The 18,792-nt window shown below is 32.8% G+C and overlaps 1 protein-coding gene across 18 annotated transcripts in view; it reads left to right on the forward strand.

The window, feature by feature from the left end:
- Positions 1–18,792, forward strand: part of LOC129942357 (cyclin-dependent kinase 2-like) — a 101,000-nt gene that overhangs the window by 57,445 nt on the left and 24,763 nt on the right. For 2 of the 18 annotated variants that reach the window (XM_056051237.1, XM_056051238.1), the window contains one exon: positions 13,848–13,922. The exons of 10 other annotated variants lie outside the window; for them this stretch is intronic. In XM_056051237.1, coding sequence (XP_055907212.1) covers positions 13,848–13,922 — 75 coding nt within the window. Of the gene's footprint in view, positions 1–10,664; positions 10,834–10,928; positions 11,103–13,847; positions 13,923–18,792 lie in introns of those variants that run through there. 6 more of the 18 variants (XM_056051239.1, XM_056051255.1, XM_056051248.1 and 3 more) reach the window with 4 other exon arrangements.

An 18,792-nucleotide genomic window follows, 5' to 3' on the forward strand; every position in this document is an offset into this window, starting at 1 on the left:
CGTTTCCAATTTACCCTTTAATTTTCTAATTTTTTAACGGTGAAATACGTACCTATTCAAAGGTAGTAAAAGTTTCCGGATACAACATTTTCACCAGCTATAGAAAGCAAAAATCGGCTCTAAAACGTGTAGCCTCATCCTAGTGGTTGGCAGTCTATGTAGGACCGAAAGCAAAGTGCCATTATTATTTAGACATTAACGATACCAATTGAAAAATCCACAAATGGGATATTTTAATAAAAATAGGAAAAATAAAATGTAGACATAGTGAAGTAGAAACAATTTTTGTAAACAATGCGCAGAGGAGCAGCAAGAGCAAGTCTTTATTTTTTAAAAACATATTGAGAATATATATGTAGTTATAGATTAAAATAAATGGAAATTTGAAAAAAATACTTGAAAATATACACAGGTGGTTCTCAAGTACCAGTACCCGGTAATACTATTAATTGACAATAATAATAATAGTAAAGATTTTAACAATAGATGTACTAGATGCTTCCGAATTAAAAATTGTTTAAAAACCTAACATTATTGTTTTGTATAAATACTATTAAATATTTATGTAAATGGTGGAAAATATTTTGTAGGACAAAATGTAAAAAAGAACTCAACCACAATAAATTTAAAATCACCAAACAAAATTTTTGTTTAAAAGAGGTCTTGAATATAAATAACGCAATAATTGTACAAAAATATAAGAACAAAATCAGCCAATAGAAATAGTTAACGAAGGAAAAATTGATTGTTCTAATGGTAAACCATACCATAAAACAAACAAAATAAAATAGTATAGAATCAATTTGATTCAATTTGAAAAGAATGTGCCTATCACTCAAAAAAAAAAAAACAGATACTAGAAATATTTAAATAAACAAGCCAATTTATCACCTCGAATACATAGTACTCGACTAGACAAAACCTAATTTATTAAATAGACCCATTCACATCCGATTTTAAAAATATTTTGTATTATGAAGAATAAGTTTTAAAATACTTATTTAATTTTAATCTACTCCGTCTACAAAATATTCCCAGTTTATCGTCAATGTAAGATCGTCAGTTCACTACAGGCATGGAACAATTCACAGACTATTCGGGATCACGTGTACAAGCGAAAGATTGGGCGTTTGGTCTTTTCGCTCAAATATAAAAAAAATAACGATTTAGTATTAATAATGTGTGAAAAATTAGTTTATAAATCAACCTTTTATAGTTTCACGACCTAAGAATTATTAATATTTTGCACTGAGTATGAGTTTTATCTATCAGCTTCTTTCTTGTCATCTCCATGGGTGGTCTCGGTTGAAGTAAAAGCTAGGTATAAGTCTGACATGTTTTTCTAGGGGTGACACCAATTCGTAATGGTTACATTTCCTGATATTTATTTAAATTGCTAATGCCAGAAAAAGAAGAAATCATTGTTTAAGTGTATTTAAATACTTGTAATATCCTTTTCATTTCAATAAATTATGCCTCTAAGTTTCATTGCTTTAAAGGTTCATACATATGTATGCTTGGTGACAAACAAAAATAGTAAAAACAAAAAAGGATTTAACTAGAAAGTTTTTTTATTTACTTCAATTCGTTAAATGCTAACGGTAATAACAGTAATAAAATAAACTTAAATCTTAAATAAATTATAAATTATATTGTGAATAAAATCTAGTTTTCATATTTTTTGATTTAATATTGTCATTATTGGAATCAATGAGAGAGTCATTTATATTTAAAATATTGATCAGAACTATTTGGTCCGTAGTTAGATCTGTTAAAATTATTATGAAGAGGCAATTGTGACCTTAAATTATATTGATTAGCATTAAAACTTAAACTACAGAGAACTGATGGGAATGAAATGGATCCAATAATAATACCTTATACAATACAAAATTGTAAATACTCTATGACGTACAGGAGACGAAAGACAAATAAGGTAATGTCTATGAGGGTTTGATGGTGAAATAATTTAATATGTAAATCTCATATCTCATCTTCTTTGCACGGTACTCTATTCTGTTTATATGAACCGCATAGTAAGACGCCTAAACAAATGAGATATATAGTAATTTAAGGACATACGGATCACGAAATTTGCGAGCAAATCTGATTTTTAAGAAGATTATCAGTAATATCACAGTTGTTTTTAAATCTATTCAATAGCTTACCAATCCTGTCAGAAATCAACTTAACATTCGTTTGCTTGTGTAAGTCATAAGTGGAATACTAATGGCCCAACTATTATAGACTTAACCGAAAGTAAGCTAATGTCGAAACCAAACGAAAAGTTATCAGAAGTTATGGTCAAAACAAAAAGTAACAGTAATGGATTCAAGTTACTTAAGCAAATTTGACATTTTCTTAAGCTCGAGCCATTTAAATGGCTCTTGCGTAATTTCGCGAAAGTTAGCGAAATTTAACGAAACTGAGAGAACGTCTATTATGGTTAGTGACATATAAGGCTGCGTATTGGTTCGTTCCCTTAAGCTGGCTTAAGCTCGGTTAAGTCTATTATAGTTGGGCCTTAAGAACGTTATTTTGCTCTGTAACTTTTTTATATGACATTTCCATTATGGCTGCCATTGCACATTCAAATTTGAACTGTATTTGCTTTTGAAGAATCTCCAACTTGCATTTTTAAAATCTTGAAAATATTGCACTATTTTCTCTCCCGGTAGCAAAAGATCTCAAAAACGAGATTATAGTCCGAACTAAAAGAGCACGGAATTAAATAGCTTGTGAAACAAGCCTAGAAGTGTTAAATACAAAAAGATCGAGAAAGGAGTACCACAGAAACCAGCAGGAAAATACATTCCAAAACATTTTCCTATTAGCATTAGCATGCAAGCAACCCCATCAAAAAATTATCCTACATTGAAAAACGTTTTACCAAAGCACAGTAAATCTTCACTGTTTTTTTTATAATGAAGCAGAAATTCAATTCTTCTATTCTCCAAGACTCGCGTTAGAACAACAGGCAAAAGCGAAAGTGAATTGATTTCTTTAGCAAGTCCACTATCTACATACATATGTGTGTCTTCAATTCGATTGATACCATAGCATTTAAAAAGAGTTAATGGAAGTCTAATTTTAGGGGAAAGCCACGTTTCTGTAAATAAAACCACATCCACATTTTTGTTATTCAAAATAATATAATAATATAAATATCGTACGTTCAGGGAGTCTGTTTAAAATTATTGCCTGAATTTAAATATTTTAAAATGTACATATGTACCTATACATAGCTTCGAAAAAAGTTTGTTTTCAAAAATTAAAATGCCATTTGATTTCTCAAAAAAAAAACCTAATCTTCGAAATTTGTATTTCAAAATAGTTAGAGTGGTTATTTTTTAAATTAATGTTGTATATCTAAAATTTGTCAATTTTAGTATGCAGTTATTTAGAATACATAATTATACTTTTTATATTATACTAACTTAATTATTATACTAACTTAATTTTTGGCTTTTGCCCGAAAAATTTGTATTACTGTTATTTTAAGGCTTACAATAATGGAAAAACCCCTAAAGCGAATTAGTTTCAACCTTAATTTAGAAATCTATAATTTCGACCCAATAGTTTGGGCTGTTTTTGGCTTACCTGCTATCGTAATGTCACCTTTAATTAAAATCTCGAGTTGAAAATTTGTTTGCGAATTCAAAACTTGCCATATGGTTACTATTTGTCGCAACTACAAGCTTACCTATCTTATATCCCAGGAGCCACCAATCCTATGCACTCCGTGTTACGGATACTAAAATTTTAAATACAAAATTTAAGTCAACGCTTTGATTTGATTGGCCAAATATCCTTAAATTTTCATAATTTTATATGTATCACATATATCTTGCGATATATCATGTTCAGTAAGCAAAAAAATAATCTGACCCATGGTGTGATAGGGGTGAAAATGTATCCATTATCACGGAAAATTTTTATTTAAATTTACGCGTGTCAATGTTACATTCATAAGTATCTTGGTATACGTGCTTAGAGACTGCCGAATGTTTCGCGTTTATTAGATTTATTATTTCGATGAGGACTTTACTGTATAGATTATACTTACTGACATTTATTTTGAAGCCTATGGTATTCTTTATTCTAACCCAGGGTTGTCTAAACTTGTTATAATATGCGTTCAGTAAGCGTAAAAAATTCATTAATCCAGTTGTTTAATGAGTAAAATAACTTTAGCGACAAAATATAATGACGGTTTGGTAGAGAAGCTTAATGCAAGCAGTTTTAACTATGGTTTCACTCGTTTATGCGGGAGGGGCAGATCTAAAAAAAAGCTTATGTCAACACTTGCAGTTATAAATTATATCTTTTTCTAAAGCCACAATTGTGCACATTATAATCTGCACAAAATAATTTAAAAAAAGTTATTTTAATCAATAGTTTTCGAAATAATTGGCTTCAAAGTCAAAACTTATGGAAACAAAATGAAAAAAAAACACTTGAGTATTAGTTTTCTCCTTATAATACATATCTATAAAAAAGTAATTGATGTAGACAGTTGCTGTTATTAGTTGTTAATCGAGAATCTTTGAGAAAAACAACCATCTTTTTTTCTCTAAAAGTCTTGAAAATTTTATTTGTGTTAATCTTACACTTTACGCATTGACAATAGAAAACCTTCCAGTCCACAATACTAATCAATTTTTGAACTTCTTCACTTCAATAGCACCTGGCTCAAAATCATCAAGGTTGCAAATTTCAAAATTGGTTTTATGATAAAAAAAATTGCAAGCTAAAATGATGACTTGTAGCATATAGTGTTTTAAAATTTGTATATTAATAAACTTTGACAGTGCAGCGCACAGAATTCTATACTTTATTAGAAATATTTTTTAGTATTAAATATCTTACAGAAACCATCAATTCGGGAAAGTTTTTCTAAGTTTGATAAAATCAACGAGAACAAAACAAATCACGTAATTTAATCTTTGATTTATACCATGGGTGTATTATGTATCTATATTAAATAAGCTAGAATGAAAACAATACATACAAAATCTTCTACAAGGAAAATACGTCAAATCTTCTCCGGGGACGTTCCCGAAATGACGATTCCAAATAAGACCGCCCTTTGATTATACGGCGGCCATCTTGCTATCTGACTTTGTCAATAGGAACATATTTGAGGTTTCTTTGTTATTTCCAGTCGTAAAAAAGAATTTCATCAATATTATTCAATACTATTGATGTACACTCTACAAATAATTAATAGAAATTTTCTTAACATTTAGATATAATTTATTTGACGAAAAATACTCTGACAGCCGGCTTTGTTATTGTTCTCTTCCTAGACTGACGTTTGACACCGAATGGCTGGATTTAGTTAAAATTATTTTTGATAGATTATCGATATGTTCACTTAAATGACTTGTGCGGTATTGGACAACTATTTTTGCATTTTTATTGTTAAAAATAAATAATCGTTTAGTATCCTCTCTAAAACTACATTTTGTATATAAAATACGGTGTATTGAGTAACCGGGGTTGAATACCTTAAATTTTTCAATTATATTTTGGACTAGTTGTTGAAGATTGTAAATTAGGACGCGTTCCCGATTTATATTGATTTAATTTAAAATTCACCTTATTTATAAATTATATTGTTTGATGGACACACAAAACAGGTTAGTTTTAATATTTTATTCATTATTTGTTTCAATTAAGTCAAGATTTAAGACATTAAATTGCTGGCTAAGCCAATTCCGCACCTTGGTGATTTTAACGTACAAAAAATAATTGTATCTCAAAAATGATTGCATGCAACGAAGAATAACGTTTTTAACATTTGATTAAATTTAAGAAAAATCGGAGCAAGGATTTTTTACCAAAAATAAAAACCTAACCTAAACATTACTTAGAGTTCCTAGAAATCGATTTTCATCTCTTATATCTTTACAAACATTTGTTATAAAAATCAAAAGATTTTTTATACAAATTAAAATCTACATAAAATTATACACACAATTGGGAAAAATTGATGTATAATTCTCGGTATCTCATCAATAAAAGGTATTAACTTCAAAACGATTTCATTCTGTGCTTATTTTTTTTCAACGTGAGATAATGGTATTAAAAATCTAAACTGTATTTTCTTACATACATATGGCGTAAGAACTCTCAAAAAATATAATTAAAATTAGTTTTCTAAGAAAAGATTTTCGACTCGAGTATTATAAGAAAAATATTGACTTAAAGTGTTTGTCATCTCATACAAAATGTTATTAATATTTTGTTAAACTTTTAGATAAATTGACAGACGAGAACGGATGGGAAGTTATAAACGTGGGTGACACCCAGCTTCTTTTTTGTATTTTATTTAAGTTTAAGCTATTTTCTATGATGATATATGCAAGAAGTTAAATCAGTGTGTTATTATTTTCGGTATGATTTAAAGAAATTTGATGCTCTGTCCGACTCCTACAAAAAAAATGTCTCCCTGTATCCTTACAATGAAGGGATCAGACTATTGTTCACTTCATTAATAATAAATACTACACTTCGGTAATGACTTAAAAAGCATACAACACTTTTCAAATGCGCTCGCATTTCATTCAAGCCATCAACTATATTTGGCTTGTGCAAGTCTAAATGCCCAACATGTTAGGAAAGGAGTTATTGACTTAATCCTGAATATTCAACTCATCATATGGCGATCTTTTTAATAGTTTTGACCCATATAATGTCAAAAAAAACACCCGTGTACATAACTACACCCAAAAACCAGGTCCACAGCCATTAGATATAGAAGAGTTCATGTTACAGCAGCACATGCTTGGTGGACAAGAAACCATAAAATTAAAATTAAAATTAATGTTAAAGAAAATAAAAACCATTTGATTTTCAATTTGTTTTCTTATTATGAAATTAGTTATACTTTATTTACATTACTTATATATAGCACTATATTAATAGTACTTCATCAAATACGTTTAACATCTGTAAGAAAAAAAGTATGGAATGTAGAAACATCAATTTTTCAACTGGACACGAATTTAGCACATTCAACTGTTTCTTGATAAAATTTTACTTAACCTAGATTTTGTTTTTGCCATGAATGATTATTTTTTTTGAATTTTTTATATAGATCATTAAAGGAATATTTAATTACCTTAAAAATTATTATTTCATTTTGTAATAAACACAAAAATTAAAAATACACTCTTTGATTGCAAAACGGGCTGCATTTATGTCCAGCTAAAAACAACGCAAATCACAACCAATCTTCATTTTTCGAAAAACAGTATTTTACTTTTCAATCATTTACACATTTTTATTACCATATAAGGTACTCATAGTAACAACATAAAAATGAACCGTTACTTGCAAGTAATAAAAAATTTAAAGTAGAAAAATACTTTTACTTTTTTCAATGTGCAAAATTCGTGTCCACAACTGTACATTAAATGATTTATAACAAAACGAAAATGACTGAGCTTGCCATGGTGAACAGTCAAGGGAAATCCTAACAAAAGCAAACTAAAGAAAGGGTTTAGCGTTTCCTAAAAAAGGGGTACACGATGACTTGAACATTAACCTTCAAGCCGCTATCTAACAAATGGTACAATTAGCTCTGCATTAATAATAACAAAGGTACAAACCATTAGATAGAATAATAAATTAATGATCTAGATTCCCGCAGACTAATTTCAGTAATAACTTAGTTAAAAATCAAAACAACAAATAACTAGGCCTTCCTATCAGAGCCAACAAAACCAAAGCGTAATGTATAATAACAATAGAAATGATTTTAACAACTATTATAACTAAGATAGCAGGCCAAGATTTTCAAACAGTAATGAAAGATACACTGCCAACCACTAGGATGAGGCCACACATTTTAGAACCGATTTTCGCTTTTTACAGATCGTTCAAGTGTTGTACCCGGAAACTTTAACTTCCTTTGAATAGGTACGTATTTCAATATTTCCATAAAAGGGTAAGTGAAAGGAGCGTTAGACTTCCCCAAGTTCAAAAAATGAACTACTTACTTGCAAAACGAAAAAATTAATAAAATTTTTATGGTTTAACAACATTTCTTTGCAATTATGTTAAAGACTGGTGAAAATAGGGGGCATGGGAAAATCGGGCCATTTTATTTTTGGAAAACCCAAGGCAGAGATCCAAAAATCTTTTTCATTTTAGGAAAGGACCGTTCTATCAAACATTTTCCCGTTCATTATAGTGGCCAAAACTAAAATTTGATTGTGTCACTAATAGGTTATAGCTCCCTACACCATAGCACCTGATGTATGTCTTTATAAATTACGCTCATCCTTTCTTAGATCATGGAAATACAGGTTGAAACCAACGGACCGTCTAGTTTAATTTTGTTTTTCGCCGAAAAGACAACGCGGTTCAATTCACTGTTACAAGTAACATGCTCTTTTGCTTATTATATCCAATGCTCCTTGTGCACCTGCCTCAAAAAAGTTTTATTTTTTAGTTTTCCTCTCTGGATAGTATCACTTATTTGTATTAACCTTTGAACTGTTGTTATTCTGGCTGATTATTTACTTTTGGCCCTTAATTTAAACGATCTTCTCATGATGTTCTTATGTCTGCCTTGTACTCTTATTGATTTTTGTATAATTGCTTAAAATGTTCTTGGTTCTGTTAAGTAACCTTGCTATTTCACGTCCCGAGGTTCGTAAATCTTTCAGGGCATCTATTTTTTTTTTGGTTTTAAATTAATTTAAAACAGTTGTTTTCAACACTCTTTTAGATTCTCTATACCAAAGTTTTTTAAAGATATCACTTGTAAACTCTTGCACCGAAATATTTGCAGTGACTTCATCGTAGTAGAGCATTTTATATACTCTTTTTAGTAATTTATTATTTGATATTATGAAACTCCAACGCTCGTTTCTAATATTCCCTTTTTTTGATTTGAATTTTATGAATTCGTAATAAGAAAATATATACCTATTCCCTGTACAACACTTCAACCGGTTATAAAAAGCTAGAATCGATTCCAAAATGTGTGGCCTCATCCTAGTGGTTGGCAGTGTATGTATAACCCTGTCAATAACACTCAAAATAAAATAACTAATGTTATGATCTGAATACTCAAAGATTCATGAGTTTGATAATCTGAAATGTTGTTCCGTTTTTGTTGGCACCGCTGTCGTGTTGAAATCAGTCCATTTCCAAGCCTTGTTGTTAGTCTTGTTAACAGATTTTCCTACGGGACAGATTATCAGCACGTCGCCAACCTAAGGAATTAGCCTGACCATTTTAGTCAAATCTTTTGGTGTTTGTTTCTACCGGCAGCCACGAAAATCTATGTTTACACTTCGTCCAGTCCCAAATATTTACGGCAAGTTCATATTTTCGTATACTACATTCACATTGTATTTCTTCTTTTCGGCTGATGGCTGACCACCTTACTTACAATTACGATGAACAAACTGATATTTCATCTTACAGGTACCCTGTTTTCCATTTGCGAATCCTACTTTTTCTTTATGTTAAGAGTTAAGAGCTTGTAAAGTATTTCATCTGATTTGCGTTAAAGACAGTTACACCTAAAGCTAATATCCACTCTTGGTCGATTTACATTAAAACACAATTAGTAGTGTCGTGTGCCTTAGCTTAGTTGTTTTTCTATTCCTTGTATTTTCCGCAATCCTTTTTCAAATGGCCTTTTTTCTTGAAAAAGAAACAACTCTTAACATTTTCTAAATATATGCATGTCTTGTCAAAAAAATGTTAGCAGTTATTTGCATAAATAATTGTTAAGTTGGGTATATTGTTCCAGCAATTTCTTTTCATCAGGTCCAAGGTCAAAACTGATTCATTTCCATTTTCTATTGCCGTTACCATTAATAACGGCCCTGACCTGGAAACTGAAGTTTTCAAAGAATCAAACATTATAAAACCCAAAAAACTCTTCAAAATAAGAATAGAAAATTTCAATGAAAATTAACAACAAAATAATACCTTGAATGAAATTTTTTAAAAACATAATTTTTATATATGTACATACAAAAATTATAAACACAATCTTTAAATCAAATAAATGTAGTTTTATATTCGTATGTTAAATTTAACATGTGTTTCAACAACCACCTATTCTCGAACGATTAAATATGTTTTGATGTTTGAGGTTCTGAGACGATGCAAGAAATTATATACACGCCAAACTTAAGTATAACTCATATTTCATGACTTCTGTAAAATCAATAACTCAATAAAGTCATTCGGCCTCTTTCGTAAAATTTCTTGCTGGACCCTTTCATGCCGTTATTTTAACATACTATGTTCTAGTGAAATAGCCAGTGGCATTGCTCCCCTTAAACAATTTAAACTTAAAACTCACTGTTCTAAGAATTTCCATAAGATTACCCTTGAGCCCAACTTCAGCCGCTCTATAATATGCCTAAAGGGAGAAAAATGGACCAACAACCTTCTGCTCTTACCTTTTGGTGCACCTTATACCAATTACCCTATACCACAAACACATGAACAAACTTTCTATCTAAATCATTTGCATACCACTATTTCTGTCACCAAACAAATCCACCTTCAATATAGTAAAAACAACAGGAATTATTTATTTTAATTACACAAAATGAAACTGCAATAGTTTTCAGCTAAAAACATTTTTTTTTCTTTTTTCTGGGATTACCGATTTAAAAATATATCAGGAAATGTAACCATTACGAATTGTCATCCCCAAGATAAACATGCCACAAAAATACCTAGTTTTTACTTCAACAGTGACCACCCGTGGATATTAAACAAAGGAAGCTGATAGATTATACCTATATTCACTGCAAAATGTTATGAAGTCTTAAGGGCGCAAAACTATTAAAGGTTGTTTTATAAACAAATTGTTCACTACTAATACTAATACCTTGTTAATTTTCTTTTCTTTCTGGTCTTTTCAACATCCATGGAACAAAATGCAGTGATGACAGAAAAGAACGGGAATACTAAAACTTTGAACGGGTTAAACAATTAGCTTTTATTAAACCAACAATAATGTTGGATCAGTGCCAGATTGGAATATTAATTAAGGAAAGGTGGACATTTTAGAAGTTAAATCTTGTCAAGTGGCAACAATAAAGATGATTTTCAGTTAATAGTTTTTTATTCGACTTAAGATCCTCATTTTTAAATATTTTTGGATGAATGTGGAATTTTGAATATCGAAAAGATGCGTCCTGAATATGTTTAAAAAAGTACACAATTAAGTATATGTATCTTGGCCTTAAAATCGTTTTGTTTAAAAATTAAATATGAAATTGTATTATAATATGCTTTTTTGAAAAGAGGAAAGGAGTAATTGAATGATACATATGTGGTTTGACTTAAACATTTTTTGGATATTTGATTTCGGTTTAGTTTAAGTTTGCAAATAACATTCAAATAAATTCAATTGTGTTTCCTTTGTTCATGCTTTATTTTATAATTTGTCGTTGTTTAATAGTGTCACAATAAATTCAAATGAATGAATATGACCTGCAAAATTTCAATGCCGAAACCAAGTTAACAGGCAGGTATGCCTGGCAAAAACATCTGTAATGTTTATTCTCGTTTAATAAATTCAATTGAGAAGGTTTTGCAACTTTTATCTATTTATATGTTTTGGTTTTAAGAACAAATTCCCAGGTTTAACTGAGTAATGCTCATGTCCTAACTTGACAAAATTTCATTGTAGTCGTGTGGCGGTTCACAATAGTTGTTGAGAAACCTCCATCCAAAATTTTGAGAAAAAAGTGAAATCCGGCAAATGTCATCGAAGTTTGAGAATTCAATAAAACTCGTGTTGTAAAAAACTTTTTTTTATTTTAGCTTAAAAAGCGTCAAAACATTTTTTTTAACTTTATAATATTTATTTTTAATATTCTAGTTGCCTCAAAGGACTGTACGGTTTGTGAGAAATTGATATGTTAAATACATATTAGTTTAACATCATTTTATAGAACCATATTTTTGAGATATCTCTTGAAAAACATCAAAATTTAACGCTTTAAGAAATCGTTAAGATACCTAAATACTAAATTATCAAAAAGAATCCTGGGGTCGGATCGGCTAAGTTGATTGTTGATTATTGACAATCAAAAAACGAATTTAATCTTTGTAAGGTGATAGTCAAATTTAGACCTAAAAAGCTGTCACAACAAAAATGTGATAGTCGTTTTCAAACAAATATGTTTATTCCGGATAGAGCTACCAGACGCTTACAATGGAACATTTTCTAAAAGCAAGAATAGTATTCAAACACAGCAAATTTGATACTTTTATTTAGACGTTTTATAGGAATCAATTTAAAATTATGGCAACAATGAATTTTGACAATTTGAATCTGAAAATGTTTAATCGAATTGAAATGAGTTGAATCATTTTACATAGACGGAATAAAAATGATAGTCAATTTGACTATCAAAAATATGATAGTCAATAAGCCAAACTCACCCCTCTATGCGTACAAAAAACTGCATTCATAATAAAGTGAAATCCAAGTTATCTTTTTTTTTATTAAAAGAAATTTCAATTGACTCCAAAATAATGTGCAATAATGTCGAGAGTCAGCAAAATGTTGCCAATTTTTCACTCATGCCCTTCCTTCAGCAAGGCCATTGAGATTTGTTTAATTTGGTTTGGACTAAATGCCTACAGAAACCTTGAAAGTCGTTCTTATTGAAATTGACCTAAAGGAGGTAAATGTTAAATTGATTTAAAAAACAAATATGATTGTTTCCTCGACATCTATTATGTAGTATTGAAACTGTTTCAACAAGAATCGTAGACTTAAAAAAGAATGAATAGCGTTTGGCACAAAACTCTTTTTAGAAAATGTGAGCATTTGGTACTGATTAATATCTACTTCGTTGAATTAAAAACTTCCTTCCTAACTGTTCAATACAAGTTGTATTGGATGGTTTTAAGTGCGAAATTCATAAAATAAATGCCGGAGTGCCCCACAGCTCCGTTTTGTATTATAATCTATCATGTTCATAAACGAACTCTTGTCTAGCAGTTCCATTCCATTAAACTTTTTCGCTGACAACGTAACCTCAGCTTTTTATATTCGTTTTCAGACTCACATCCCTCTCCTTTGGATGTAGAACTGCAACAACAAAATACGAGTAGCTCATTAAATTCTGATTTCGACAGCTTTGTGGACATGGGAACAATGTAGAATTTAATGCTTCAAAAACTCAATGCTGTCTCACTCCTACAAAACTTAAATATAACTCACATTTTTGGGCAGATGCCCCTTAACTAGTTTAAGTCTTTTGAATATAATCCAAAAAAAAGGCTTTGGAAATAATAGGTGATAAAACTATAGCCGAACTATTTACATCACTTGAACACCGTCGCAATGTTTTTTTTTCAAAAAAATGTTCTACCGAATTAGAAAGCTGTATTCCCCTCCTCAAACAATTCAATCGTAATACTTGCTTTTTCAAGAATGTTCATCAAATTACCCTTGAGATCAAATCAGACTTACTGTCAAGTATAGAGATTCTTTTCTTAATCGCACATCGAGCATGTGGAATGCTTCACCCAACTCCATTTTCCCTCTTATTTTGTTATTGAAAACTTTAAGACTATCTCCGCTTTAATCCTTTCCTATTTTTTGCTAAGGCCCGCACTATGTTTGAACTTTAAACATGTTAACGGTATTAGTAACCCCTTGAGTAGGCCACGTCACCGAAATTTTACATTTAAACTTCCCTTACAAACCAACATATTTTACAACATGTTTTGAATTTTATAACATATTTTTTTGTTTACCTAATTAAGCGTACCCTAGAGTTATGGGTCCAGATTCAAGATAACAAATTAATATTTTTGTGTTCCTCACAATTTCATTGCAGCACTTACATACATACATATATGACGTACCTAGGTCGTTCCAAATGCATGAAAAATTGTTTATCTAAAACTGTCTTGTAAGCCAAATAAATAAGTCTTATAATACATAAGCATTATATTCTTACATAAAAACATGGCTTACAGAACTATTTGTTTGCAAGAAGTGCTTAGAATAATTGCAAATTAATATTAATTTTGAATTACTAAAGCCGTTTAATTTTGAAACCAATCTGTTCTGAGAGGAATGCTGCTAATAATAATCGGTTCAGATTTATTTCAAAATTGTTTTAATAAGTTTTTTTTTTAAATACCACCTGGTAAAGAAAATATAAATTGGCGACAAACGTGGGGCAGATTTATAAAAAAAAACTCATTTTAGTGATGATGAAACTAATAGCGCGTGAGTAAAAATAACAAAATTAATAACACAATAGAACAATAACACAATATTAATTTGCATACTTATACCACTAATCGAAAAAATAATTTTAAGTATTTTGAACATGAACCTTAGTTATAGATCTTAGTAGAATAGATAAATAAATGTTGTTCGCATGTTAAATATGGGTTTTGTTTTCTAAGTATGCTTAGTATTCCAATCATCAGGTTAGCTTAATATAATTGATGTTGTAGTTTTTAGATATCGATAAACTTTCTTTTCTACTTTTCTTCAATTTCTACAGAAGTGTGCTTTATTTTTCTGCGTCATCAGGTTACCACATTCAAATAATTTTCAGATTATTTTCTTTTAACAACCAATTTTTGTTTGCTTTTCAAGAAGCTTATTTAAATTAAAATGGGTAAAAGAAAATCGTTAGCTGTGAAAGAAAGAAAAGCACCGAACTCTCTTAATTTAGCAAATTTTGGAGTTAAAGCAAGTTAATTAACAATTGAAAGCGTGATAAGGAATGCTTCACATTTAAAAAAAATGAAATTGCAAAAAAAGCTTCCACTTCATGTGACTCGAAAGTAATGCTGATGAAATTTAACCGAGCAAACATGAGAAGGAATTCTGATTGGTGCTATTTCTTCCTTTAAAGTACGCTCCGATCCGGGTTGTTAAGTCATGGGTTGAGGTCCAAAAGGTCAATTTATTATTTCTCTGAATCACATAGTGTGGAAGAACGCCCTTTAATGCTTCCGTAAAATAAACAGACCTAAATGCAACAATATAGCTGTCTCAATTTGATACCGCAGTTTGCACTCTTCATCGGAAATGTCGCCATTTTAGTTTTTATTTTTTGTTTCTCCGTCTATCCCTAATTGGAATTTCATTATGAAACTGAACTTTCAATTGAGTAAGTCGAGGAGTGCAAACTGCGGTAAGTTTCTTGGGAACAATATTTTTAAATGAAATAAATTATATGTTATTTTTACAGAAATAAAATACTACGTACCGAATTTTCGTGAGTAATTATTAATTTCAAACTCCTCGTCAAAGAAAGGACAGCGTTTTATTTCGCAATTGCCAATCCCATGCCGAGGATTAAATTGCATTGTAATTGCCGCCATTTTGTGAATTAGATTGCGCATCGTTCTTATGCGCAATTGCCAGTCCCACGCCGCCGTACATTGAGAATCGTAGAAGGGTTAACTCCATTTTTGTCGTGGTTTTTTTTTGCAAATAATGCAACGCACACCACCTAGGAGAAGCCCTCGACTTAATCCCGAGGATTCATCAGCGATGCATGATAATATTGATCCGCCAACCAATGAATCAGAGCCCAATATTGCCGCCGCATCGATTGATTTAGCCAACAATGCCAATGTTGTAGGCGCTGCCGCCGCCGCACCCTTAGAAGGGTTTCCACCAATCGATGCCAATGCCGCCGCACCCAAGGTTAGCTCTTCATTGGTAGATACGTCCAATATAAACGTATATGGATGCCGCGCAAGTCCTTCACAAGGATTTGTTGTGAATGCCAATGCCATCGTATCAGCTGATACAAAATTGACGAATGCTCCAATGTCGCCAGCAGCCACAGCCAAGTCTGTTTTCACAGATAATCTGCTCGAGAGTTTTCAGAGAAGATTATTAGCAATTGAAAACGAGCTAAAAAGTACACAGGTAAAGTTGAGTGCAAAAAGTTCACAGTGTGAGTCTCTGAAAGAGGCACTGCAGACGCAGAATAAAGTAATGCCTTGCGTTTCATCCACATTTTCTCAACTAACATCACCATTTCCCACCACTGTGACACATCATTCACTTCCATCAGTATCATTCTCCAACCCGCCGTACAGTGTGAACAATTCACAGCCAGGAGGAATGATAAACCATAACGTCACATTCACCAGTGTGCCAGGAAGTTTTGGCGGGCAGCCGCCATCTACACCTACGTGGGTTGCCGCAAATCATCCAATACCGCATACTGTTCCAACCTATTCTGGAAATTATAGTGGTGCTTTTCAGCAACAGTTTTCTGCGCCTCGAAAGCTTCAAGATTTGCCACAATTTAGTGGCGATCCAGAAGATTGGCCTATGTTTGCGGGTGCATATTCTGAGTCGACAGCAGTCTACAACTACACCAATCTCGAGAACAGTATGCGTCTACAAAAATCTCTGAAAGGTGAAGCAAGAGATGTGGTGAAATGCATGATGATTCATGCCGATAATGTAAATATGGTTATGGAGCAACTGCTTTCGAGTTTTGGTCGCCCTGAACAGTTAATAGAGAGCCAGCTTCAACAAGTAAAACAAATTGCACCCATATCTGAAACATCAATGGAAAAATTGATTCCATTTGCAGTAAAGGCAAAGAATCTTTCTGTATTTTTGTCATCCATCAATGGCCAACACCACCTAGCTAACCCAACTCTTCTGAAAGAGCTCGTTTTTAAGCTTCCTATGAGCCAAAGAATTCAGTGGGCTGGGTATTCAGCCCAGATTCGTCCTTACCCAACCATCATCGACTTCAGCAACTGGCTTAGTGGCGTCGCAAGTTTGATTTCCGTGGTACAAGACAACAAGAATGCCGGTAGTCGAACAATACCAGAACCAAAACGCCGGTCAGTTTTACATGCAGTTGAAGGAAAGCCAGCAGAAGCATTCAAGTGTTCAATTTGTCAATGCAACCACAGAACACCTGAATGTAAGCAATTTTTGGGATGTAGTGTGAGTGACAGGTGGGCTCAGGCAAAAAGGTCTCGATTATGCTTCACATGTCTGGAAGTAGGACATGCTCTGAGGAATTGCCGCCGCCGACGAAAACCTTGTGGTGTTGATGGGTGCCAAAGGAGTCACCACCAGTTGTTGCACGATCCACAACAACTCGCCTCTGTGCCAGGTACAAAACTTGACATCAGCCAAAAGAAGGAAGCAGTTCTCAGTTGTTTAGCCAAACCAGAAAAGAACAGCAAGTTACTTTTTCGAGTTCTGCCTGTTATTTTATACGGACCTTTGAAGCGAGTCGAAACTTATGCACTTATGGACGAGGGTTCCTCAATTACAATGATGGATAGCAGCCTGATTGAAGAACTTGGTCTGAATGGTGACAAACGCAATCTGGATCTCCAATGGTTTGGAGGTAGAGCCGCTCAAGAACCTTCAACTGTGGTCAGCGTTGAGATCAGTGGAGCAAATATCAAAAAGAAACATTTACTTCGAAACGTTTATGGTATTGCTAACCTAAGTCTACCAATGCAAAGCTTGAGTGAAAATGATTTGCACCGGGATTCTAGATTGTTTGATCGGTTGCCAGTTTGTCCGTATAATGACATCACGCCGAAGATTCTCATTGGCTTAGACCACTGTCAACTAGGTCTTCCAAGTGAGACAATTCAACTTCGAGATGGAGGGCCATATGCTGCCCACACTGAACTAGGGTGGGTTGTTTTTGGTCCAGCCTCGACATCATCATCACTGCCGAAGTCATGCCTGCTGATGATCAAACCAAGTGAAGATACCCTCCACAAATTAGTGGCAGATTATTTCGAAACCGAAAGCTTTGGGGTGCGGCCAGCACCAGTGTTAGAAAGCCAAGATGATTCACGTGCTCGTCGTATTTTGAAGTCAACTACAGTCAAAGTTGAAGGAAGATTCCAAACTGGACTACTTTGGAAGCGTGATGACATCGAGCTTCCGGATTCCTATAATATGGCAAAGAAAAGGCTTATAGGTATTGAGCGAAAGATGAAGAAGGATGATACATTTGCTGCCGCCTACAATGATATCATAAGCTCATACATTACGAAAGGGTATGCCCGTAAACTGCAGCCAGCAGAAGCCGCAAATATTGGTCCTAGGACGTGGTACCTACCACACTTTGCCGTAGTGAATCCCAACAAGCCGGGTAAAATACGCCTGGTGTTTGATGCCGCCGCCCCAGTTGCCGGGATTTCGCTGAACTCTTGTTTGCTGAAAGGACCACAGGAGTACCAACCGATGCCATCAGTTCTGTTCAACTTTCGAGTAGGTGCTGTTGCAGTTTGTGCAGACATTCGTGAAATGTTTCACCAGGTGCTAATCCAATCTGAAGATAGAAATTCACAAAGATTTCTCTGGCGCTTTGGAAATTCAGAAATCAACCCACCTGATGTGTACGAGATGCGAGTAATGACATTTGGCGCTGCCTGTTCGCCTTGCTCTGCTCAATATGTCAAGTCTATGAATGCTTTGGAACATCTCGATACGCATCCCAGAGCTGTGAAGTCTATCTTGCAGCACCATTACGTTGATGACTTCGTAGACAGCTTCGATTCAATTGACGAGGCCATTACCATCTCCAAACAAGTTCGTGAAATACATCAGCATGCTGGATTTGAATTGCGGAGTTTCAGTTCAAACTCATCAGAAGTATTAAGTGCCCTAGAAGAAGAAGCCGAATCTAATATGGTTAAGGTGACAAAACGCCAGTCGACCGGTGGAAGCTTGTCTACAGAGAAGGTGCTAGGTATGTTTTGGCAGCCCTTAAGCGACACCTTTAGATATGAGCTGAAGTTCCATCGAGT

This window comes from Eupeodes corollae, chromosome 1, assembly GCF_945859685.1.
Source record: "Eupeodes corollae chromosome 1, idEupCoro1.1, whole genome shotgun sequence".
In the NCBI taxonomy this organism is placed as follows: Eukaryota; Metazoa; Arthropoda; class Insecta; order Diptera; family Syrphidae; genus Eupeodes; species Eupeodes corollae.